Source organism: Pleurodeles waltl, chromosome 3_1 (assembly GCF_031143425.1).
Source record: "Pleurodeles waltl isolate 20211129_DDA chromosome 3_1, aPleWal1.hap1.20221129, whole genome shotgun sequence".
Classification (NCBI taxonomy): domain Eukaryota; kingdom Metazoa; phylum Chordata; class Amphibia; order Caudata; family Salamandridae; genus Pleurodeles; species Pleurodeles waltl.
The window spans coordinates 153,367,960-153,393,737 of NC_090440.1; the positions used below are offsets into that span (position 1 = coordinate 153,367,960).

General features: G+C 44.2%; 1 protein-coding gene across 3 annotated transcripts in view; it reads right to left on the bottom strand.

Annotated features, from left to right (window-relative positions):
• The window catches only part of LOC138283857 (mucosa-associated lymphoid tissue lymphoma translocation protein 1-like), a 977,541-nt gene that overhangs the window by 34,951 nt on the left and 916,812 nt on the right, over positions 1-25,778 (bottom strand). For all 3 annotated transcript variants that reach the window (XM_069222019.1, XM_069222018.1, XM_069222020.1), the window contains one exon: positions 8,350-8,501. In XM_069222019.1, coding sequence (XP_069078120.1) covers positions 8,350-8,501 — 152 coding nt within the window. The remainder of the gene's footprint in view (positions 1-8,349; positions 8,502-25,778) is intronic.

Sequence of the window (25,778 nt, forward strand, 5' to 3'; positions counted from 1 at the left end):
CAGCTATGGTCCAACTAGAAAAAGAGAAGGGGAGATAAGTTGTGTCCCATGAACTACAGCCTATATGCAGTGCTTTGCTTATCAAGTGATCAAGGTGTTTGGGTGGGGGGTTGGAGAGGCTCCTAAGTGATGATGGGGAGTCAGTCAGTAAGGGAATAGTTAAACAAAGGTTCACATTGATTAACCACAGAACAGAAATTTGATCCGTGAGACATTATGGGATCGGATGGGGGTCTTCTTGCATCAAACATTTGTTGATCCTACTTACAAAGCTGCTTGCTTTAATCGTAGAGATTGTATGATTATAGTTGACCAAATGTACTAAATGGTTAGGTTTGTAAAACATCCTAGCAAGAGTAGAGCTATTTTGCCCCATGTGGAGCCCTGCTCATAGTTCCAAACAGTATCTTTGTATGAAGTGAAGAAACTACAAATTCACAATAACACAGTCACCACAAGTATTATTAGGGCTGGCCCATATTCATCTATCCCTACTGGTTATCAAAATATCTCTGGTGGGAGAAAAACAAGGCCTTTATTTTGCACAAGCCAATTCAGAACTTTTTTGTATAGTTCAAAATGTTGATGTATTTTTTCTCTTCTGTCTCCCCCTGAACCTGGAGTAGTAGGGGCACGCCCGATATGGAGCGCCATTTAGGGACAGGCAGCAGGAGGGAAATTGATTGTAACACGCGTGGGGTTCAGAAAAACCTCACTCATTTTGCTCTGATCTATTGGGCTTTAAATATTCATTTACACCCCTTTGGCCAAAATTCACCACTCGTCATTTGACATTTGTATCCTACTCTACAAATTGCGCCATGGAAAAGGAATTAGAACAACTTGTGCTAAGCGGCGGAACCATGTTTCCCCCTGGTAAAGCCTGAGCACAAACAGCTGATCTGAGGACATGTGCTTACAAATTACCCACCTCAGTAGCATTTGAGGTTGTAGTAACAGGAGACGTTTGGAGAGAAATGGCTGCAGGCTGTGATTCAATACTTCTTAGTTGCTTGAGTAAAGGTGAAAGCTCTGCCTGCAATAACACTTTAAATTTGGTGCAACAGGCATCCACAAGGCTCTCTTTATGAAGAGGCGATGGGGTGGTAGTAACTAAATCTTCTGCAAAATTGAGGAAGGAGTGAGAGTGGGTTTTGAGGATAAAGTCTGGCCAGAACCCTTTCTTTCCTTGGCTCATGCCCCCTGTTTAGTCCTCTTACAAGTTGAAGAATGAGGGCTTCCGATGGTACCCTCCACAACCGATGGCAAAGTAATTACTACTATTGAAATTGACGATACGCCTGGCATTGGGGCTGGGGGATTCACTGTTAACCGGGTTGACATGGAACCTAGTCTTCTTTCTGTCAATGCATTTCTGTGCTTATTATCCCCACAGCCATTTCCAGAATTCTGTCAATGGAACTTGTTGGAAAATCGCCTCTCTGAAGGGTCACCTCAAACTTTTTGCCTTCCTCCTCCTCCTCCTCTTTTTCTGAACTCATTTTTGTTGGCTTTAGGGCTCTGGACACTTTACCACTGCTAACCAGTGCTAAAGTGCAAGTGCTCTCGCCCTAAAACATGGTAACATTAGCTCATACCCAATTGGCATATTTAATTTACTTGTAAGTCTCTAGTAAAGTGCACTACAGGTGCCCAGGGCCTGGAAATTAAATGCTACTAGTGGCCCTGCAGCACCAGTTGTGCCTCCCACATAAGTAGCCCCTTAATCATTTCTCAGGCGCACAGCCACTGCAAGGCCTGTGTGTGCAGTTTCATTGCCACTTCGACTTGGTATTTAAAACTACTTGCCAAGCCGTAAACTCCCCTTTTCCTGCATATAAGTCACCCCTAAGGTAGGCCCTAGATAACCCATTGGGCAGGGTTCTATGTGCATAAAAGGCAGGATATCCACTTGTGTTTTACATGTCCTGGTAGTGAAAAACTCACTAATTCATTTTCCACCACCTTGAGGCCTGCTCCTCTCATAGACCAGCATTAGAACTGCCCTCATATACTTTTAAGTGGTAGATTCTGATCGGAAGGAGTAGCCCTGTCATGTTTAGTAAGGTAAGAGAATATCCTGCTTACTGGTAAAGTTGGATTTAATATTACTATTTTAGAAATGCCACTTTTAGAAAGTGGGCTTCTAAGTTAAGCCTGCCTGCTCTGGGCCAAGCTACCACAGGGTGAGCAAAGGATAATTTGGGCCGCGTTCTGACTTAACCTGATTAGGACTGTGGTCCCTACTTGGACAGGGTACATACCTCTGCCAACTAGAGACCTAATTTCTAACATTGGTGATCAGCCGTGAGGATAGGACTTGTGTTTGTGCAGTGCCATACAATACCTAGGTGTACACTATCCATCCACAGTCAAAGATCAATTTGATTTGTTTTCTTTTTCTGCAGTTTTCCCTCCTCTGCATCTTTTAAATCCTATACATCCTGTCTCTGACTGGATCCACAAGTGGATGCGGGGAGTTTTACCGGGTTAAACTGGGGGAGTACAGAGTTACCCAGCTGAAGAGCTTTAGCCAGGGGTTAGGGGTATCTACACGTGCAGCCTCCAAGAAGGAATACCAAAAGGTGCCGAGGGCCAGGGCAGAATCTTGCTCCCAAGAGTATGATGAGTTCAGGGAGCAAGAGAATGGCTCTCCCTAGGAGCTACCAACAGCAGTAAGGGATAACGTCCCTGGATTTGTGCCCCCTGCGAGACCAGGGAGTAGTGTCTCGAGTCACGGCCTGACCGCAGAGGAAAGGAGAGAATCCGGGGCCTGGGACACTGCAAGCTAAACTAAATAGGCTTTACATCTGGGCCTGCATGAGGTGGGGGAGCTGGCTCTGTGTGTTGACTGATATTGGCCCTGGGGCGATGGGCACCCCAGCCTCTCCTCCACAGCTGCTGGCTTTCCTGTTGGGTTGGCACAGGCTAGCAATACGAAAGCCTCGGATGAAGCACAAAAGAAACGTTGGAAGTGTTGCTGGTGAGGCTGGGTGGAAAGGCCCAGAGAGCGAGCAGGTGCTGTACTCTCTTTAAAACATTCAAGGGCAGAATCAGCCTTGTCCCAGAACAGGTGAGTCCCATCAAACAGCATGTCCATCAGGGAGGACCAGACATCACCCAAGAACTCAGGTGAACATAGCCACGCACTGCAGCAAATGGCAAAACTGATCATGATCATCCTCAATGACCTTTGACATAACAGGGCGAAAATCTTTAGGAACACATGGGACTGCTTGGTCCACCTAGTCCCAGAGGGCATGAGTGTAGCAGCAGAGTAAGCTAGAAGCATTAATGGACTGAAGGGTCAAACTGGAGGATGAGACAAGGTGTTTAAAGAATGTCTCTACACACTTTGATTCCCTGTCAGGGTAGTAGTAGGAAAAGTGATGCGACTGGCACAGATTGTGGAGGCCTGCTTGAAGCACGGTGATGGCATCTGGCAATCAGCCACTTAACCGAATGGCTGGTACAAGTCTTAGCCCAAGCCCCTACTACAGTGTATGTCAAAGACTCGTCAAAATATATGAGTGGCTCAGAAGCCTTCTGGCTAGGCTGCAGGACTTCCGTTAGGACATTGTTTTTCACCTTCATTGAGGGAAGGTGTGGGATGGTCATGGTGTATAACGTAGATCTGTCTGTGGCTGGGCCAGGAGTGGAGAAAAGGGCAGACTCTGGCATAGTGTTTAGCTCACTAGCATCTTACAAGTCTTCATACCAAATATCATCAGCATAGGGCTGAGCGAACTCATCACCCTGATCAGGATACTAGTCGATGTCTATGCCAAACAGACAATGTAAGGAGTGTGGCTTGGCTAGAAGGAAGGTGTTAGAACTGACACATGGTTGTAGTGGTTACCCCAAATTTTGCGCTTTTTTCTAGGATGTTTTGCTGATTCTTGCAAAGGGCCTACCAGTCCTGGGCACTTCCCTACCGGAAGCACAGTGGGAAAATGCCGGCACCATCCTTCCATTCAACTGGAAGTGACACTCGCCTAGGTGTGCAACTTGTACCCCGGCCGTTTTCCAACATAGGTACTGGAGTGCTTACGAAAGTGTGTGCATGCCCAGCTGCTACCCATGGCACCACACGGCGGGCACAGTGGCTGTGCGAGAGTGAGGATGGGTAAATGCGAAGGCAGTACAGTTGTGTTGCTGGTCAGGTTTGTCCTGTCAGGGACAACAGGGAGTCTGTGAAACTCTGATTTGGAGCAGCATGGCTACAGGCATCAGAAAATCGGTTTGTGCTGGAAACAGCTATGGAATCAACTCTGAAGTCTGCAGACTTTGGCAACAGGAATAGGTGGTTCTGCCCACATGCTCCGTCAGGGGAGTGGGAATGGCATGAAAGAGCAGAACTCTGCTTCTACTTCTTATGCTTACCTAAGGAGAAATTGAAGTGGTACCAGAAACAAGCTTTTGACTTAAAGCGGCCCAGCACTGCTTCTTCTTGTGCTTGGAGATATAAAGTTTTGCCTCACTTTCCCTGCCTGACCCCAGAGACCACAGAAAACCTGTTTGCAACATGCCTTGCAGGGCATACAATCTGTTGTCTGAGGGGGTAATATCCCTTGCACACTAAGGAACATTTGGAGAAATAGCTGACAAAAAGCTGTGTTTGAGAGACAAGAGAAGCTCCAGATCCATGTCTAGAGGTGCAGAAAGAACAGAACTAACATCAGCATGCAGGAGTGGCATCTCTGTAGGCCCAATATATCTGTCCGGAGCAGAACAGTGTCAGTGCAGATCCTCACTGTGCTGCTTTACGGCATGCAGAGGAACTAAAAAAGGTTTTTGGATTTGATACCTGGGGATTATTCGAAATATGAGGAATTTGTGACTAGAAGTCTCTATCATGATATCAATTACTTGTACCACTTACTCTCCTTGGAGCGCATCCAGGTTTTGTTCTCATCAGACCACCAGTCTGCAGTACCAGACAAGGGCTATCTTCCTCTTTTACAATTTTAACATGAGGGCAAATGGGCATTTTCCATATACACTGTAGAAATGTAATACTGGGATGAGATTACTATCAGATCCACACTTTGGCAGAAACTATTTGCTGTAAACCTAATTTATGCCTTACTAATGAGGATGATTGGCATCACCAGTTATCCAATTGTGTGTAAACATTTTACCAGCATTATCCTGAACGGCAATCATCCTGTAAGAAGCTGGGTCATCATGAGCAATAGTGGTGCTACCCTTCCAGTTCTCCAGTATCGCTACTTTAGAAATGCATGTGTTACATAGGCATGAGAGTGTGCTGGCCCATTATGGCACATTACTTCTACACAGTCTTATGCTGAAGCCGCCGCAAGCCACTGCTATGGAGCTCTTTGCATTTTGTATAATTCTGAAGAGAGCTAGTGGAATGCTTCGAGTTCAGGGTCCTTAAAAAAGTGGCTCCTCTGGTGTGATCCCTCCTTAAAAGGGATTCTTATTTTATGGACAAAGTTGCAGCAATTGGGGTGTGATGGACAGTGATTAATACCTTCAGCACTGACATATCGGTGAGAGTCCTATTAATTTTGGTATCCAGTACGCCTTTGGAAATCAACGGACGTTTTCCTAAATATCGTTTTTTTTCTTGCTATCTAGACGGATCTTACAGTTATGTCTAAACAGACTCTCCAACATCCTTCTCAACTTTATTTTTGCATCAATATAGTCCCATTGTACCATGTTCCTGTCTTCAATTACTATAGGTGGACTGGTGTGGGCCCTTAAGATTCACTGGCAAATAGTTTACAAGATTAGATTTTGGTTCTAATTCTGATAGATGCTAAAATAAAGTAGCGTATCTTGTGTTAAACATGTCCGATCAAGATTGCAATGCAGCTTCACACTGTCTTTGGCAATTCAAAAAAGGAATACAGTCTTGAGGGCCTTTATTAACTATGCCAGCTTTGTTGCTGCTTTTGCAAAGTGACCCCTATTTAGGTGGTCACCTTCAGTTTTTAATTTCTCTGGGACTCACCTTCTGGTAATTTTGAACTCCAACACTGGGAAACTGCTATCCAGAACCTAGAGTATATGCCCTGACACCTAAATTATGTCGAAATCTGCCTAAAACCAGATAAGCACATTTAAATTGTACATAAGGCCACGGTATATGGGGCAAAAAACACCTGTAGAATCCACTACACTGGCAGTGACAACATGGCTTCAGACTTATTCTGTGCACCTTGATAGCAGCAACTTGAACCCTAATGTAGATATTTGTCAACATCATCCTTCTGACAGGTAGGAAACCCCAATTTTAAATGTTAAATAAGTCACCAGCAAGCACATATTGCTGCTCACAGGGTACTGTGCATTATATTAAAGAGGGAAATGTATGTCACATTAGTAATGGCATATTCTCCTTGTGACTAGGCCCAAGACATTGTCACTGGGCAGACTGTAGCTGGCACACTTTAATCTATAACGTTTGACCTGTACCAGCTACAGACTTCATTCAAAGACATATCCTTGCAGTTATTAAGATTCAAATGTAATGGTAAAGGGAGATTTGTATTTAATATATGGGAAGCGTATCTTTGAAAAAGTTACCTTTCCCCTGCACAAAGCTGCCCAACTGATCATGGCCTGAATTAGGTGTAAAAAATGCTCATAGAGCAGAGACAATGGCATAGGAGTGGGAAGGTGCTTTCTTCCTCTGATAGGAAGACCAGCTGGAGTGGTTCAGGAGCTTAATTTCAAAGGGGCCTGCCCTGTCACAAGCAAATGTTAGGTGGCACTTGGCAAATCACAGCTTTTTGTGCCCCTTGGCAGGCTGGCACCAACCCCAATGGGAGGAAAGGTACTTGCAGAAATAGTTTTGAGTGACCACAGAGAAAGGGACTTCTCATTACCCTGGCTACACCTCTTGGGCACACATGCTCTGTATAGGAGAAGGGTTTCACCATTTGGGATTTTGAGAGTGAGGGACATGTAGGTTTGTTTGCAGAGGGGCAGACAGGAACTGCTGAAAAAGTTGGTGGGGTCTCCGCCTGAAAACCTTTACCCCATTGGGTAGGGAGTTCCCAGGAGACGTCTCCTCCTCCCCCATAGGCAGATAAGAACTAAAAATCAGGACCCACCCTCAGCCTTCCTCAGAACACTTTCTTGAGTGACCACAGAGAAAGGGACTTCTCATTACGCTGGCTACATACACCTTTTCGGGCACACAGGCTTTGCATAGGGGGAGAAGGGTTTCCCCATTTTGGATTTGGAGATTGAGGGAGACTGTAGTTCACAGCGGGGCAGACAGGAACTGTTGAAAATGTTGCTGGGTCTCCCCTGGAAACCTTTATCCCATTTGTTAGGGAGTTCCCAAGAGTCGTCCCCTTCTCCCCCCATAGGCAGATGAAAATTAACACTTTCTGGACTTGTAGAAGAACATACCTCTGTGACCTGTGAGGAGCCCTGAAGGACTGAAGCTGCTCCTCTTAATACCCAGGACAAATAAGTGGACTCCAAAGGTTAGCTGGCTGACCTCTTATGTGGCTACAGGGACACAACAAGCTGCAAGAGGCCTTTTGCCAATGATTCTGAGCTGAACAGTGGCAAATGAACGTGAACTGGACTTTGCACCAGGAAAACACCTAGAAAGGTGTGAAAATTCTTGCTCCATACCAAAGGGAATCTTCCACGAAAAACTACTGTCAGTTCCATGAGATCGGATTGACTATCAGAATTGTCCACCTGAAAGTCTCCAGCATTTCTGAAAAAACATTTGGTGGGATCAACATGTGGCAGGTATATGACCAGCACTTCCACAGTAAATGATACACAACCTTTTCTTAATAAAAAAAATATGACAAAGTCTCTTTTAGGTGTAGGTGTTTTTTTTTTTTTTTTTGGCTTCCAGGTTTTAACCAGGAGCAATTCCTTTGTTGTAACTGACTGTGACTCCTTCATACTTAGCCTCAAATCAGGCCTAGATCTCAGCGTACCACGTCCATAGACTACCACTGTCGCTTTGTGCATTTTGGGACAGAGTTCCTTAAAAAAACAAAAACTAAAAATTATCTCTGGGTTCCATTACTGGATTTTTGTTGTTCTGGTCTTATTTTATTATTAAATATTTTCTCTTTATTTTAATAATTGGTTGTGTAATGTTATTGCGTTTTGTGTGACTGTCTACTGCGTATGCTCTGCTTAAATACTTTACACAAAGATCCCTATGAAACAGTAAGGGAGACAAAAATGAAACCTATGACTGTAAGTCTTACTATAATAATAATAATAATAATAATAATAATAATAATAATAATAATAATAATAATAAGTCTTACTAGCCTACTATTGTTAAAATATTAAAAAAGAAAAATAATGATGAAATAAGCATTGTTAACTTACCAAAGGCTTGTAAAGAAGAACCCGGACGTCAGTCATATGAGGGGGTATCCACTTCAGTTTGGCATACAGGTGCATTATGTTAGAGAAGACAGCATGGAAAGTGAGTTCTATTTCCACATCACATGGGAACTTTAATGTTTGCTTTGGTAATTCTGGAATTATACAGGAGATTATCATGACACATAAATCACTATGCCAAATTAGCTGGCACATCATAAAAAAAGCAGCAACACTAGCATCAGCTGTTTTTAATTAACTAGAAAAATAAATTATACACGTCTAACTCATGGAATCTTCAAATTAGCCACCACCTCTGAATGACCAACTATAGACCAGGTTTAGATGTATATCTTCTCCAACCAGTGTGTTATCCCTTCGGACACCAATATTAAACATATGCAGGAAGATAAAAATTGTGTGGATGACTAATATGTAAACTAGGTACCCCACTCTGAATTTAGAGTATCTCCAGGCATGAATCGTTTTACCTAACTGCCTCAGTTGTTGACTATTTGCAACATATTTAAAAATGGATCAGGCAGTAATGATGGACCTGTTGGGAGAAAACTGCAGTACAATATTAAAGTTCACAGGCCATATAAAGTGCAAGCCTACAGAACCTGTACATAAGTCCAACACATCCTTATTGACAACTGGGGAATCTAGGTTATGGGCATAAGAAAATAAGTTACTTACCTGCAAATGCAGTTCTCCAGAAGTGGGAGTCTCACGGTAACTTAATAAAGCAGTATATATATCACTATCATAGGCTATAATGGCAATGAAAAAGTCAGTTTAATAACCTATCCATGTCCTTTTATAAAAAAATAAAAGGTGTGGCTAAGGGCGTCAAGACGGCGGTCGCACTCTACGAGTGCTCCGGACCCCTCCGTCATCCGCCCTGTTAGGCCCGGCCGCCCGAGACATTTCTGAGTCCGTCCGGCTCCCCTTGAGTCGGGGAGCGGCAGGGGCGAGCAGTAGGCCCGAACCCTGCGCGGGTGGTCCGGGGGGGGGTGTCCGGCCATGAGGAATTCCGCCCAGGCCGCAGGAGGCAGCCTGAGCCGTGGCCGGCGAGTGAAGGGCCTGTTTGCTGGGCCTGGTTGCCTGCACCCGGTACGTTGGGCCGGCGCCCCCCCCAGTAGTGGGGGGCTCCTCGAGCAACGTGGCCTGAGGGAGGGGGCGTCTGGGCTTCCCCTCTTCCCCCTTCCTTCCCTCCCCCGGAGCGAGGACAGGGGTGGGGGCTGGGGTTGAGGGCAGCGCGTGGACAGGCGAAAGGGGGCCCATGCTGCGGGGCGCGGTCGGGCCCCTGACGCTTTGATGCCCGGCACCTGTCTGGGCATATGAAGGCCCCGCCAGAGCACCAGTGGAGGACGGACAGAGTGCGGAATTGGCGGCTGCTGGCCTGGGCCGGGACCGAGGGCTTTTAGGCCCACAGCCAGCAGAAAGGAAGGTGCAGTGGCGGTGCAATCGGGCAGCGGATCTGAAGACGACGGCGTGGAGTGAGGCGCAGGGGTGAGCGGGGCAGCAGGGGCTGCCAGAAGAGAGACGCAGCTGTCGGCCGAGACCTGAGTTGGGACACACACCCGTCGGATTGGTGCCAGTGTGGGGAGGTTAGTTGGTTGCACCGTACTTTTCTCTGTGAGTGGACTGTTGGTATTTGAGTGGCAGAGCTGGATTGCAGCGATGGTTGCCATTGTGACTGGAGCACCCTTATGAGTGTGACTATCCAAGTCCAACAGTTGGTCAGTTCACATAAGTTGTTTAGTGGGATGTAAGTCAAAATTTTATATATCACTTTATACCTAGAGTATGAATAGAACTCTCAGCTGGTGATGTTGAATTCAGAAGAAAAGTCCAAATATTATAGGTTCATTGAGGCAAAATCTGAAGGAACCATGGAAATAAATCTGTGGATTGGTTCAGAGAAGTACTAAATTGCCTGTAAGACGCAAGAAGGCTCTTGAGTTGAGAAAGCCTGCATCTCCTCTACCTTACTTTTCATGGTGAGCGTTAGTAACAAGATGACCTTCCATGATGTGTGCTCTGTGAATGGGTTCAATTGAACTCTTCATGAGTTGAAATAGAAGTATGTTCTGGTGCCAATCGAGGAAGCAGCCCTTTCTGTAGGAAAACACAGAATTTATCTTTTCTGAACTGTTTGATGATTCTGCAAGAGTAGAAAAAGAAATTGTGATGAACAGCTATATCTTGATATTGCTGTAAGCCGTACCTTAATGGACGCATGTACCAATTGTGACTGAGCTAGTGCGAGAAGATAGGATAGTTATTTGCCAGATTATGCTAGCAGAGGATGTAGGTTTGATTTTCTGGCACCACGGTCAGAAATGTTTCCATTAACATATACATGTCTTTATCTTCGCTTCCTCCTTGACTAGGCAAGAAAACCCCTGCAGTCCTGAGGAATACTGAGATCTTTGAATTGATGGGAATTAGGAGCTGTGCGCATGAGAGGAGCAAACTCAGGTCAGGATGAAGGGCCTGACCTTAGTTGATTGTCAAAGGTTTATAGAATGTTGGTAGATGAATGTGGTTGTATTCTGATAGCAGGAGAAGCTCAGCGAACCAACGTTGTGCTAGCCACCTGAGGGCTATCAGAAAAAGACAACACTGCTTTGCTTTCCTCTCAGTGAGAATCTTTGGTACTAAATGTATTGGGGAAAAAGGATAGGTATAGATCCTGGACCATCTTTCGAAAGGCATTCCTCTAAGATCATGGATGTGAGTGGCAACTTACTTAGAACTGGTATTTGCAGGTTTCGTTTCTTGCAAAGGGATGTAAAGCCGGTTTGCCCCAGAATGAGAAGATCATACTTAGAGCTGAATTATCAGATTCCCCTTCTTGGAGGCTGTTTCCAGTTTTGTTTAGCATGTCTGCTATGAGATTTCTAGTCCAGGGACGTATTGCATGCTCGTGGTATTGTCCTGGTAGCTAACACTGAAGACTCTGCTACATTGGCAGGAACGTTTGGAGATCGAACAGATGGTTTTGAGGTCTAGGTGAGTAATATGTATACTCTTCTGAAGCAAAGACCACTTTCCTTGAAATAGAGGTTCTGCAGATGACTAACCCAGTTTTCCGGGGAAGCATTTGTAGCCTGAGACTACCAGACTAGAGCATCCATCATACCGATGTGAAAATTTACCAGGTACTCAAATGATTTGTTTGATTGAATCTATTGTTCTTGTAGCTGCTCCTGTAAGGTGTTCATTTTCAGGTGTACAAGAGGGATCCTATTGATCGCTGAGGATTTGATGCCCAAAATCTAATTGAACAGACAGTATCTGCTTTGATGGAGGAGGTGATTATCTCCGATAATTCACAAGGAGACTTAGCTTGTGAAACAACTTTAGGCAAGCCTCTGTGGCCTTTGATGCTTGAAATGCAGTTGGTGTTTTTATGAGTTGTCGAAGTTGGGGAAACCCTTCCTGAAAAAGCTGATCTGAAGCCAAATGGAAGAACTCTGTTGAGTGGGTGGGAATGCAAGAGATATAAATCCTGCACGGAAGGACACCACACAAAAAGGATTGTTTCCGGAAATACTTGTTCATTTCTGGAGGTGTATAATGGAAGGACACTTCTCTGTTTTCTGGTTTATGAGGCAAAACCAAGAATAGAAGCCTATTCCTTGTTGAGAACGTGGGCCTTTCTCTATGGAACCTTTGGTCTACGAAGTTAGCACTTCCTTCCAAAGGTGATGGTGATGAGGTTTTGGTGGAGTAGTGGGCGGAATCTAGGTGAACTGCAACATATATCTATATGTAACGAGATCCAGGACTTATTTGTCTAATACTATTTTCTGCCATAGATGACAACATTTTTGGAAATGTTCTTCTCACTGGATGGTGTAATCAGCACCAGAACATTGTCACTGTAGATAAGCTAGCCTACTGGCTACTGAGAGGGTTGCCAAGTCAGATACTCATCAATGGATACATTTCTTTCTTGGGTCCCTCTAAAGATTGTTTCTTTTGAAATTGTAATGCCCGAAAAGATTGTGCAGTGTTAAGAGTCATCCTTGACTGCTTGCAAGGAGTTGTCAATGTGCTTGGCAAACAGCGTTGGCATGGTACTATAAAAATATTAGATATATTTGAACCTCAAATTTTAAATGTTGTGGCCTTGAACCATAGCCTCTAAGGACCACTGACCCTGCCATTTGAGGGAATCCTATTGAAGCTTTATCTATAGCACAATCTATGCCGACATCTCACCCTCCTACTGCAGCATTTTTTTTTCTTAATCTTCCGGCAAATATTTTATTTATGTGGCCATGTCTGACCACAACTGGTGGCTATACTTGCCCCGTATTGCCATTGAATTGGCAGCCCGTACAGTAGTCTGGACCTAGATGAGAAAGTGTCCTTACTGGTTAGGCGGGAGTATGAATGACAGAGTTTTTCATGATTGTAATTCCTACTGGCTATTTCAGCAATTGGAATAGGTTTTACATCTTTCCTTTTTAAAATCATTAAAAAAATAAACAAAAATTCTTGTTTGCTACAGGAAGCAGGAAGTGTTTGGGGTCTCGCTCCAAAGGGTATGGAAACCACCAAAATTAATCTGGTGGGGGTATCCACCAGATGTAATATGCTCTGACGCTCTAGTACTGGAGCTACATGGACCTGACCCATGCTCTGCATTTGGAGTCGGAGTGGTGTAATTGCTCCATATATTGCCCCTCAACATATTGACTGTTGAAGTCATGCTCATATTGGTATTTTAATGCTCGACATTGAATTATCCTTGTGTTTTGTTCTTGTTGACAATTACGTTTGTAGACAATGTTTGACAGTGACGAGGCCTTCATAGAGGATGCAGTCATAGATAAAGCCGTCGTCAAGAAAGCATACAGAGACAAGGCCACCGTAAATGCTTTATTTTTATTGTGATCAAGTTCGACGAGGCGGGTGTAAACAATTAGGCTGATGGTTCCATAGACTAGGTCACTGTAGACAAAGCCGTCGTAGTAGACAGCCATCAGAAGAGGCTGTCAGAGACAGACATCGTAGATGAGACCGCCATAGGTGACTATCATAGATGAGGCCGTCATAGATGACAGATGCAGACAATCATCATAGATGAGGCGGTCGTAGACAACCATCGTAGATGAGGATGTAACAGACGACCATCATAGATGAGGCGGCCATAGACAACCGCCGTAGATGATACTGCCATGGCCGCCGTAGGTGACCGTCATAGATGATACTGCCATCATATATGAGGCTGTTGTAGACGGCCATCACAGATGAGGCCGCTGTAGACAACCATCATAGATGAGGATGTCATAGACAACCCTCATAGATGAGGCTGTCGTGGATGACTATCGTAGATGAGGCAGTCGTAGGGAAACAACATAGATGAGGCCTTCATAGACGACGAGCACTGTAGATGGCAGTCGTAGAGAAGCACTGTAGATGGCCATTGTCGACGACCACTGTAGATGACCGTGCTCGTCGAGGACAGTCATCTTCAGTGGTCGTCAATGAGCACTGTAGATGACTGTCATAGAAGACCACTGTAGATGACCACTGTAGATGACTATCGTAGATGACCACTTTAGATGACTATCGTAGATGACCATCACAGATGAGGCTGTAGCAGATGACCATTGTAGATGAATAAGGCCATCATAGACCACTGTATATGACTGTTGTAGACGGTCAATATATATGAGTTTCGTAGACGACCACTATTGATGACGGTCATAGATGAGACCATCGTAGATGACTATTGTAGATGAGGCCGCCGTAGATGAGGTCCTTTGTAGACTAGGCCCTTCGTAGATGAGGCCATCATAGATGAGGTAATAATAGTTGACATGGTCATCAACTATGTCATAGTCATTCTTGTGAATGATGATTTTACAGGTGGTTTTTAGATGCCCCATTGTATGGTTATAAGGATCTCTGATGTATTGTCAGTTGAAGAGGGAGTTGAGGGTCTTTTCAAATTTTTTCTCTCTCTGTGAGAAGTGCCTTATGATGACTCATGGTAAGTCTTTTTATGGCTTTTCTGCGTGCCTTCTAGGGAGCCTGGTGCAATGTCTCCCTCTGACCCCTACTGAATCCTCACTGCCCTTATATTAGTGACTCATTTAAGATTCTGTAGTCCCAATAATAGCCTCATCTCTCAGAACGTGGGAGTTTTTGAGGAAAAGGTTAGACATATTTATGTAGTCTTTTACCTTGTTTTCTGCTGCTCTGACATATTAGAGCCAGGGTTGGAGACATGAAACAGGAAATATAATCTTAGATGATCCAAAAAGAAGTAAGAGTTGAAGAACTGAGAAGAGCTCAGGGAGACTCCCTTTACATGACGTGCGGTAGAAAATCTGAGGGACCCAGCCTCTGTTGGGAGTGTTCTAGAGGGTGGTGTTGCCTGATTGGTTATAGTTCAAGTTCCTTCCTTTTTTATAAAAGGACATGGTTAGGCTATTAAACTGACCTTTTCATTGCCATTATAGCCTATGATAGTGATATATATATATACTGCTTTAATAAGTTACTGTGGGACTCCCATTTCGACGACGAGGAATGAGTCAAGCATGTGAATCTATGAAAGATCCAATATTGGAGAAATAACAATTAGTGCAAAGATGACCCCATTGTATCTATACACCTCACTTCAGAATCTATATAGGCCTTAATCAGCAGAAAATATAGCTTACTATGAACCAATGTCAGTACTCCTTGGAGTGTGTGGAAAATGAGAAAAACAGCAATGGCATACCCATTCTTTACCAAAGGCGACATGTCCCGGGTGTAATATATGTGTGTCTTATAACACTACAATTTTAAACACCATGCCATCACGTTTCTGGTCTTTCCTGGACAATTTACAGATGACTGCCGGTATTGGATTCATGGCATCTTTCAGCTGACTCACTTGTTTCTTAGTCTCACCTGATTGTTGGCCATGTTTGTCAAGTTTGAAATACATGACCTCACCCCTTACCATCAGGGCCACACAGAGAGGAAATTATCTCCAAGGCATCAGTTTTAAATTCTAGCAAAATTGATTAAAGATTCAGATGATGTGGTAACTCATTACGGTCCACAATGCTGTGCAATGGGGTAATGCCAGGTTCATTACAGGTGGTCATGCGTGTTGCAAATTAATCAAGTAGATCCTTTTTTCCTTCCCTTATCTGGTTTACTTATTCTCTCAACATCATGACAATACTACTTTCTTCAATTCATATCAAGCCACAAAAACATAGGAAATAGGTCTTACTTTAGAAAATCAGACTAACGGAGGCCACTCCTTCCCTGCTAACATTTACAAAGACATCCAATATGGCCACCAGTCACACTTCATAAACATCCAAAAAGCAGAGGGCTCCAGCCAGAAGGAATTGCAAATTCAAAAGGTTGCAAAGTCCCCTGGATCCAACATACACACTACCCCAACTATACACCTCCCAGGTGGACTTGACACAGTGGCAGAGGGTAAAAGCAGCGGAGCCAAGAAACATAAGTGCCACTCACTCCACTGCAGCCACAACTGGTACTAGCACTCAATGGGTCAAAACTAGTTAGCCTTACTGTCCGCAACTCCCTTAGAGCTAACTGTACCTCACCCCGCTCTCATGCTGTAAGCAGCTGAGAGCAAGAGAAGAGGATGGGGAGAAGAAGCAGCATGTTAGCACACATCCAGGGTCAGGTGCTCACTGATCCGCTAGGAGCAGACACTGCTATCCCAGGTGCTCGATTAGCCACACTGTGATCTGTTGGCTTCATCACACGTTGCTCTGCTGATGAGGCGCATGGAGTGGTCACAGGTAGAAGGCTGGAACAAGCTCATCATTTAGGTCAATTCAGGCTCCCAACCAGGCTTCTGCATCATCCAGCATGTCCATGCACAGCAGGTTACCAGTTTGTGGTGGGCTTAGCTCACAATTTCAGCCACAGCAAGGTCTGCAGCATCACATAAATACATTGTTTCTACTGCAGGATAATGCTGTGCAGAGGAACTGCTTTAGAATGCAGCCACCTTGGGTGTGGCACACTGGTGGTCCTTAAGGCTCCTCACATTTTGTTTAAACTTGGTAAGCATTGATGTACACAGAAGTACAAAACAGTGGACAGCAAGCTGTACCGATCTACCAATTTAATTGATGCAGAATATTTAATTACGTTTATCCTATGGATTAAAAGTATGAAGGTGTTATTACTGGACTACACAAAGGATTTATCATCTTGGCAAGGATGATTCTATCCTGGCCACCACTAACCAGACCTTTGTTCTTAATCATCTGTTCCTAAAGTATGACACAAGAAAAGCTTTAGGCTGCATCAGCCTTCACTTTAATTAACATAAATACACTATATAATTAACCCACTTCCTTTCCTGACTCAACAGCTTTACTCAAACACCATAGGTCAACTATTGGACCAACTCAGGAAAAGGATAAAACTTTTAAGGCAGTCAAATAAAGCAGTTTCCAGACCCTTAAGTATATCCAACAGTGACTGTGCCAGTATATTGCAGGTCACGCATTGACAATATCCTCAAATTAAGACAAATAAAAGTCCCCATACTCTTACATGTCAACTACTGATTGTTCCTCATGAGAATACAACATGTATTTAAAAAAACTCAAGGCACAGAGGGAAAATACTGCAATTCAAACCAAACAGCCATCAACTAAAGAACATGACTTGTCAAGCTGTGACAAAAAACAAGACTTACTGAGAATTTAACCCTTTTAAAAAAAAGATGTGAATCCAGATTTCTCACCTTTTGAATATCCCCATGCACCAGCTTGACCCGTTAACTTTTCAATAGCTCTTCCATAACAATAGGGAGCACCGGCTTCAAGGCGGTTCTGCATGCTGCCCCACATGCAGTCACAGGCGCCATAACGCTCTCCTGCCAGTGTAATGATGTCAGTTTCTATCCACTTTTATTTTAAATGTGCCTTCGAGGTGAATAGATGAAACTAACATCAAAAGTGTAGGTGCAGTTTTCATTGCAGACAACATCTATACATATGAACAGATACATTGATGAACATGATTATTTTGGTATTTTCAAACATGCAACAAGGAAGGAGAGTGTTGGTGAGGAATCTGCAGGTAAATACTGTATCCAGCAGAAAAAGCATTACCTAAGGTAAGAAACATGTTCTCCTGATGAATACATCTACCAGCACATTCCTCTCCTCTTGAACAAAATCTTCAACCAGTACCATACTCCGGGGTGGGTCAGTCTATACCAAAAAAGCCTGCAAAACAGAAAGTGTACATCCCTTCTCCTTTAAGAATCCATGAAGTATTGTTTCACAAAAGTGTGAAGGGAAGACCAGGTTGCTGCTTTACAGATATCATTCACAGGTAGACCACTCCACCCCAAGCAGAGGTGGATGACTTTGTTCTAGAAGAATGTGCACAATACCTTCTGGAGGTTCTTGTGTGCCAAGGCATCACAGATCTAGATGCAAAGTATAATCCATCTAGAGATAGTTTGCTTGTGGATTGCCTTGCCTTTCATTTTTCCAGCGTATGGAATGAAGTGTTGACCACCAAGCCTGAATTTGTGTGTTCTATCCACAAAGAAGCTTATAGCTCTCTTGGGGTCGAGACAATGAGGTCTTTCCTCCTCATTAGTAGGATGTTGAGGAGGGTACAAAACGTGGTCAGAGTGATAGATTGTCCTAAGTCAAATGGAGTAACTACTTTTGGTAGAAAAGCAGCCCTGGTTCTCAACACTAACTTGACAGGGAATCGGGAGATGTATGGAGGTTTTACACTTAAGGTTCTGACTTCATTAACTCAAATGGCCAAGGTGATTGCCACGGAGAAAACTATCTTAAAAGTGACCAGCCATAAGGGAATGCTGTGCAGCTGTAAAGGGGTTCAAATGGTGAACACATAAGAAATGTAAGGACTAATTTAAAACCTCACTGAAGCATTATAAATGGTGTGGAAGGAAATGTGTTTTAAAGCCCTTCAATAAATAAACCTCTCAACAGTGGGAGATTTGAGCAGGGGTGGATGATTTGGCAAACACTGAAAAGCTTAAAGGGCTGATAAATAACCCTTAACTGTAGCAATTGCTCAGCCCTGTCCGGCAAATTAAAGAGCAAAATGAGGAATATCAGACAGATGACTGTAAAGAGGCTCTAAGGAATTATCCTCCGTTTGACAAATTTAGCCTAAATGGATTTAGTGAAGTGTTTTCTGAAAACTAAATTAACATCCACCACTTCAGGAGAAAGTGAATAGGAGCTCAGGTTGCCCCATTCAATCTCCAGCATGCAAGTGGAGGGTCTGGAGGTGGGGGTATAGAACCTGCACCTGCATTTGAGAGATTAGGTCTGCCCTATTCAGAAGACAGAGCGGAGGGCATGGGGAGAGTTGAATGATGTCTGCATACCACACCCTTCATTGGCCAGTCTGGTGCAATAAAGGTTACTTGTGCCTGGTTGAGGTGAATCTTCCTCAGAGCCCGAGGAACCAGGGGTGTGGGAGGGAACGCTGAGAGCTTCACCTCAATAGAAGCATGTTTCCCAATGCTCCCTCCATTGGATACTGGAGGATGCAGAATGTAGGAGAGTGTACATTCTTCTGAGTGTAAAAGAGGTCTATCTGAGGAGTCCCCTATATACAGAAGATAGTTAGCACCACTTCTGGATAAAGACTGTTTGCAAGTTATGTTAAGCACTACGGCTAGATGATTTGTTACAACCCAAATCTGGTGTCTTGAGCCCAGAACCAGAGTTGCAGAGCTTCTCTCTAGAGAAGAGACAACCCCATTCCCCCTTGGTTGTTGATGTATCACACTGCAGTTGTGTTGGCCACTGGAACCTGGACGGACTGTCCGAGAAGTGTAGAGAGGCAAGCATTTAGAGCTTGGCGTATTGCCCTTAATTCCAACAGAATGGCGTGTAAAATCTGTTCTTCAGGAGATAGGAGATCACAGGCTTCTGATCTCCACTTCCTCCAGATGAGCTCTCCACCCTAAAGTGGAAGCATCCATAATCACTTATCACCACTGGAGGAGGTTGAAACTGCTTTCCTTGAGAAAGGTTGGTGTTTCCATCCGCTATTGTAAACCCACTGCAGTGTCCCTGGAGACCTTGAAGGATGCTTATAGATCAGGACTAGAATGGTTGGTCAATTTTGAAGTATCTGAATCATAGTCTCTGTAGATTAAGGAAGGGTTGATCTAATTAGTATCTAGTACCTCCCCTATGAACAGGTTGCGATGAGAGAGCACCAAGTGAGATTTGGGCTTGTTGTTGAAAAGCTCAGTAGGAACAACAATTGGGATGTTACTCAGAAGTGGTGAGACACTATCTCTAGGGAACTGGCCTTTATGAGCCAGTCGCCCAGATAAGGGAATATCACAATTCACAATCTTCTGAGATGTGCTGCTACCACTGCCATCACATTCATGAAGACTCCAGGGCCTGCAAGTGAGGCCAAACGGAAAGACCGCTAACTGGTAATGTTGGGATCCTGCTGTGAGGTGAATATACTTCCTGTGTGACTGCAGAATGAGAATATAGAAGTAGGCATGCTGTAAGTCAACATACACCATCCAGTCTTCCACCTCTAATGCTAGAAGAATCTCAGCTAGGGGCAGCATTTCAAACTAATTCGGCTTGAGGAACCAGTTCAGAATCATGTGATCCAGGATCGGACACAAACCGCCACCTTTTTTAACAATCAGGAAATACCCTGAGAAGCATTGCTGACCCTGTTCCTGCTTTGGAACCAACTTTACTGCACCCTGTGAGAATAGAGACTGGACTTTATGCTGGAGAAGATGTAGGTGTTCCTGAGGCAGTGGGTGTGATTGGCAGTGGTGGAGATGGAGGAAATTGTCAGAAGGGTAGGGTATACCCCTTATTCACACTTAGTAATACCCTTATGTTATGCACCTCCATCGATGTGGAAATTAAGACACCCTTCCCCGCACTACTAGAGTGTGATCCAGAAGGAGACACTAGGGTTGCTTTCCTGTGAAGGCTGAATAAGAGGAGGAGGAAGAAAGAGGGCTCACTGTCATTCTCTAGTACACCCTCTGTAACCTTTGATGACTGTTGTTGTGTTTGTTGCGTTGGACATTGCTGACATCCTTGAAATGAGAAGCCCCTGTCGAAGCCTCTAAATCTTTTAAGTTGCTGGTAGTTGTTGGTCTGTGATTGAAGGCCAAGTGACAGTGACGTGGCTCTACTCTCTTCAAATCGTTCTAAAGCAGAATCTGCATTTGCGCCAAAGAGTTATGAACCGTCAAATGGCAAATCCATGAGAGTATTTTGCACCCCTTGTGAACAAAAAAAGTTTCCTAGCCAGGCATGGTGGTGGATTGATGTGTCAACAGCTCTTGCAATTGAGTCAGCAGTGTCAAGCTGTGATTGTATGACTTGTCTATCCGCCACTTGACCATCATTAATTAGTTCGGAAAAATTAGTCTGGTCTTCTGTTAACAATTTAGGTAAGATATTTTGTGCTGAATCTAGCAAAGCATGAATATTTCCGCCTAGGAAGCAGGTCACATTGAAGCATTTAAAAGCCATGCTACAAGATGAGAAGGTCTTTTTTGCAGACTGTTCCATTTCCTTGGATTCCCTGTCAAAGGGAGCAGATGGAAAAGAACTGAAAGCTCTAATGATCAAGAGACTGAAAGCTCTCTGGACACAGATGTGACAATAGGAAATCTGGGTCTCCAGGAGCTGCTTTGTAACTTTTGCTATTGATCTGGAAACAGCTGTAGCAGTGGTGGATGTGTCCAATATTGCTAGGACGGGTTCTGTCAGTGCCTCAAAAAAGGGCAGCAGAGGTTCTGAGATGTATGATGCTGAATGTTAGACTTCAATTTGGTGGTTGAGAGAGGCAAATCCAACATTACTGCTGTTTTCTACACCACTGAATGAGACAGTGTTAAGACCTGTAGGGGACAAGAGTTCCTATTCTGGGGAGGTGTCCAGACTGCTTACTACTTTCAAACCTTCAAAGTCACGGGCTACTGATAGGTGTGTATAGTCATCACCTACATCTTCCTGAAAAACATTGCCTTTAAAAGGAAAAGTCTTTGCGCTTCTCTATGAGATCGTAATGCACCCTGGCCAGCAAGGTCGCAGTGGTGTCAGTAGTGATGTTTGTGGAGCAGGTTGCCGCTCACGTGGCATCGAATGAAGTGTCAGTGGCGTCAGCTGTGGAGCCAGTCGTTGTGGGGCTGGTAGGGAGTTTCCTTCTGATGACGATGGAAGAACCAGGTGAGGCGGCGTTGTTTGTGACATTGGAGACATGGGTGCCAGAGCCAGAATTGACCAGGGATCCTGAGCCATCAGTAAACAAGGTAAGAAGGGTGCTTGCTGGTACGGCACAGGAACGCCTTCCAATGACTAGACCAGCGTACCCATGAGGCCTGAAGTTGCACCAGATGGTACCATGGCTCTACTGAAGATGCTAAGCATGCCAATGGAAAATCGACTCAGCTCCTTACCCGAACTGAAAAGGTAGGGTACACAGTATCATCCTAGAGTTGAATAAACAATACCACAGGATTTAGTGGATCCATTGGAGATGGTACAGGATATGGCATCGCCGGCACTGGAGCGCTGGCACTGATCAAGGTGGAGTCGGAATCATTGCTGGGGTGACTTCTTGATCTTCGTCTGAGATTGGTTGAGGGGTTACTGATGTTGGAGACTTGTCTTTGGAAGATCTATGAAGGGACTCATGGCGCTGTTTCTTATGTTTTTTCTTAAATGGAACATGGAACAATGAGGCAATGGTGATTTTACTAATGGTCAGGATTTTGGTCAGCCTCTTTTTTTATCAAAGGCTATGGCCATGAAAAGTTTGGTGTCTTTAAGGCTTTTGTATTCATTTTTTGGTCATATCTACAGGTGTCAATGTCATGCTCCGATCCCAGGCACTAAAGAGATTTTTCGAGGGTTATTATGCTGGATCCACTGAGATCCTGTCTCCTTGTCTCCATCAATGAGATAGACTATAGGACATTTCACATCTATTATCAGACTCCAGAAATTTGGAACTTCTTTTGTGGAGGTGGACTATAATGAAGCAAAGAGAATCTCAGAAGGGTTGAATTATTTGGTGGATGCCTGCTAGAAGAAAGTTCTCCATGTTAATCACCTGTCTGCTAGTATTTGGTCGAACACTTATTTAATTGGTCTGGGATGTACAAAACGAGGTCTCCCAAAGGAACAAATTCTATCAACCCCACAAGTGGCAATCATTGCAGCTTTTACAATCTCGAAACAGAGAGAGAGATGAGAGGTATATGTTTCTCCACGTGCTCCCAAAACGCAACAATACACACAAAAGGTTCCCTTTCGAACTGCAATAGCAGGAACGTAGTATATGTGATCACTTGTCCCTGTAGTTTGAAATATATTGGGATGACAACTAGGAGAGTAAGAACTCGTATCTGTGAACATAGGAGCACGATCCACTGCAAACGTGCCTCCACCAGACTCACTAACCACTTTATCTCAAAAAATCATATTGCAGATGACATGGAATGGTTTGTGATAGAGAAACTGAAACAAACATGATCAGACATGACACAATTTATTTTTGTGGTACGGACAGAGATGGGTGTGAAGAATGCATACTGATAAAGATGGAATTAATGACGAGATCCTATGGTCCTCATTACAGAGAAAGTTATAGCTGTCCCCTTCTACGATTGTACAAATATGGTTTGGCTCACGAATAACAGACTTTTGATATGTGAAGCAAGGCAATCTCAAATTAATGTTTCAGGCTTTAGTATAGTTGGGGTCGATGGGGGCCGAAGTAACTTAGGGTATATTTCATTAATATTCAACTGTCTTTCACATTTGCTATCCGTTTCTTAAACACTTTTATGGTTATATCATCTCCATTACCACTTAGTTAAAATGATTCATCAGTATTCCTTGGGCACACTCCTTCTAGGAGCACTGATTCTTAGGGGCAGAATGGCCAGGCGTGACCCACTATTAATGGGCATGTGATGATACTCAGGGGACCCCCGCAGTACTTTTCGGCAAAGTACAGGAGTTACTATTTAGAAACATGAAGGCTATATCCATGAGCCTACAACTGCCATCATCACTTGGGAAGGTGGGGCCCCGATGACGCAGGAGATGCGCGTTGTTTGGATGCCACCCCGACATGTTCCCTGTTGCCAGAACCTTAATATATGGAGACTACGCTCCTGGCCATCGGCCAAGCAGCTGGGAGAGGCGGTCAACAGGTGCACTTGCACGAGATTCTCTTTGATGTAATGAGTATTAAGGGACCCTGTGGTGGTTGAGCAGGGTGGCATGCAGGGGGTGGGGGCCTCTTAAGACCAGGTAGATCTCTTCTCTGCCTGCATGATTTTGAAATCATATCAACATGATGGGCGGGGTGTGGCTGCCCACTGCAACTAAATATTTCACCACCCCCACCGGCTAATTTGTGGCCCAGATGTTTGGGTTGATCGATAAGTCTTAGTTAAACAAGGGCCAGTTTCTGTGCATGCTGTAGAGTGTACATGACCGGGGCCCTGCGACACTCAATGGATATCTGCCCTGCATGCAGAACGGTAGTAACTTATGATGATAGGCAAAACAAGTAACTGCCATAGACTGTTATAATTTTCCCAATCTGGAACACTAATGACTTTCTCAATAGGTATTTAATAATTATTCATTAAGCATGCTTTTCTCTTTTAAGCCTTCACTGTGTCTTCCAATGCTAATAACAATATCACCTCCATTTTGTGAGTCTAGCTTTTTCCCTGCGCCCTAATACAACCCAGTGATCAAGGATTCCTAGGAGACCTAGGTAAGGAGCCCCAGACTTTTCTGGGAAATCTTATTTGTTTAAAAGTGTTTTCTACTCCTGCCTGTGCCTTTTTACTGTAGACTCTCTGTGTTTTGGGCAGCCTGGCCCTTTCAAAGTGCAGGTTTTTAGCTGTGACTGTTTGAAATTTCCCTTCTAGTTTGTGGCAAAATACTGCATAAAGCCACCCCCCCTTCTTTTTAAGTAAAAAGGCTACATACACCTCAGTGGCTAACCAGAGTGTGTTTAGGAGACTGCTTAATCTGTTTTGTGATTTAAATTGTGTTTAGAAACTGCCTGCATCACCTGTTTTTCCCTTGAAAAAGCTGAATTTCTGAGTGCGCAACAAGAAATATTTCAGCGTTTTTTTAACAATCTCGCCCTTACCTGGCAAGTAGACTCTGCTAGCTTGGAAGTGTGGATTCAGTCTGTCTGTATCCAAGAAGATTCTGAATAGAGCAGCAGCTCCCTCCTCCCTTCCCACAGAGGCTGGGGCCTGCTAATTGGCTCTCTGAGTCCCAGGCAACCTGAGCCCTCCTCCCACACCTGCGCTGGCCCTTTAATGTTTGTGGAGGGAACCCCAAGACAGCCACCTCCATTTTGTGAGCCTAGCTTTTTCCCTGCGTCCTAATACAGCCAAGTGATCAAGGATTCCTAGGAGACCTAGGTAAGCAGCCCCAGGCTTTTCTAGGAAAGCTTATTTGTTTAAAAGTGTTTTCTGCTGCTAACCGTGCCTACTTACTGTAGACTCTCTGTGTTTCAGGCACCTAGGCCTTTTTAAAGTGCTGTTTTTTTTAGCCGTGACTGTTTGAAATTTCCCTCCTAGTTTGTTGCAAAATACTGCATAAAGCACCACCTTCTTTTTAAGTAAACAGGTTACATACACCTCAGTGGCTAACCAGAGTGTGTTTAGGAGACTGCTTAATCTGTTTCTGTGCATTAAATTGTGATTAGAAACTGTCTGTATCACCTGTTTTTGCCTTGAAAAAGCCAAATTTTGGAGTGAGCGACAAGCAGTATTTCAGTGTAGTGTGGATTCAACCTGTCTGTATCCAAGGAGATTCTGAATCGCGCAGCAGCTCCCTCCTCCCTTCCCACAGGGACAGCGGCTTCAGTTAACGGCCCTTATATAGGTTTCTATTGGTTGTTGCACATGGTGTTGTGATAGGTTGTTGGGGTTGGTCTTTCTGTTGGCTTAGGGATTAGGGTTGGGTTTGTGATTGGTACTAGGGTTGAGATTCCTATTTGTTCCTGGTTTTTAGGGTTGGAGTTGTGATAGGCACTAAGGTTGAGATTCCTATTGGTTCCTGGTTTTTAGGGTTGGGGTTGTGATTGGTACTAGGGTTGAGATTCCTACTGGTTCCTCATTTTAAGGGTTGGGGTTGGGGTTGTGATTGGTACTAGGGTTGAGATTCATATTGGTTCCTGGTTTTTAGGGTTGGGTTGTGCTTCCAGTCATCACAACTAACACAAACACACCTGACACACATCCATCCCCTCTTGCACACCTCATACACTCATCTCCAAAACACAGTACCCTCTGTAATACTCTAATACCACTCACCATCACTAACTCACATACAAATCCTTCACAGAAAACCACTATATTAATATCC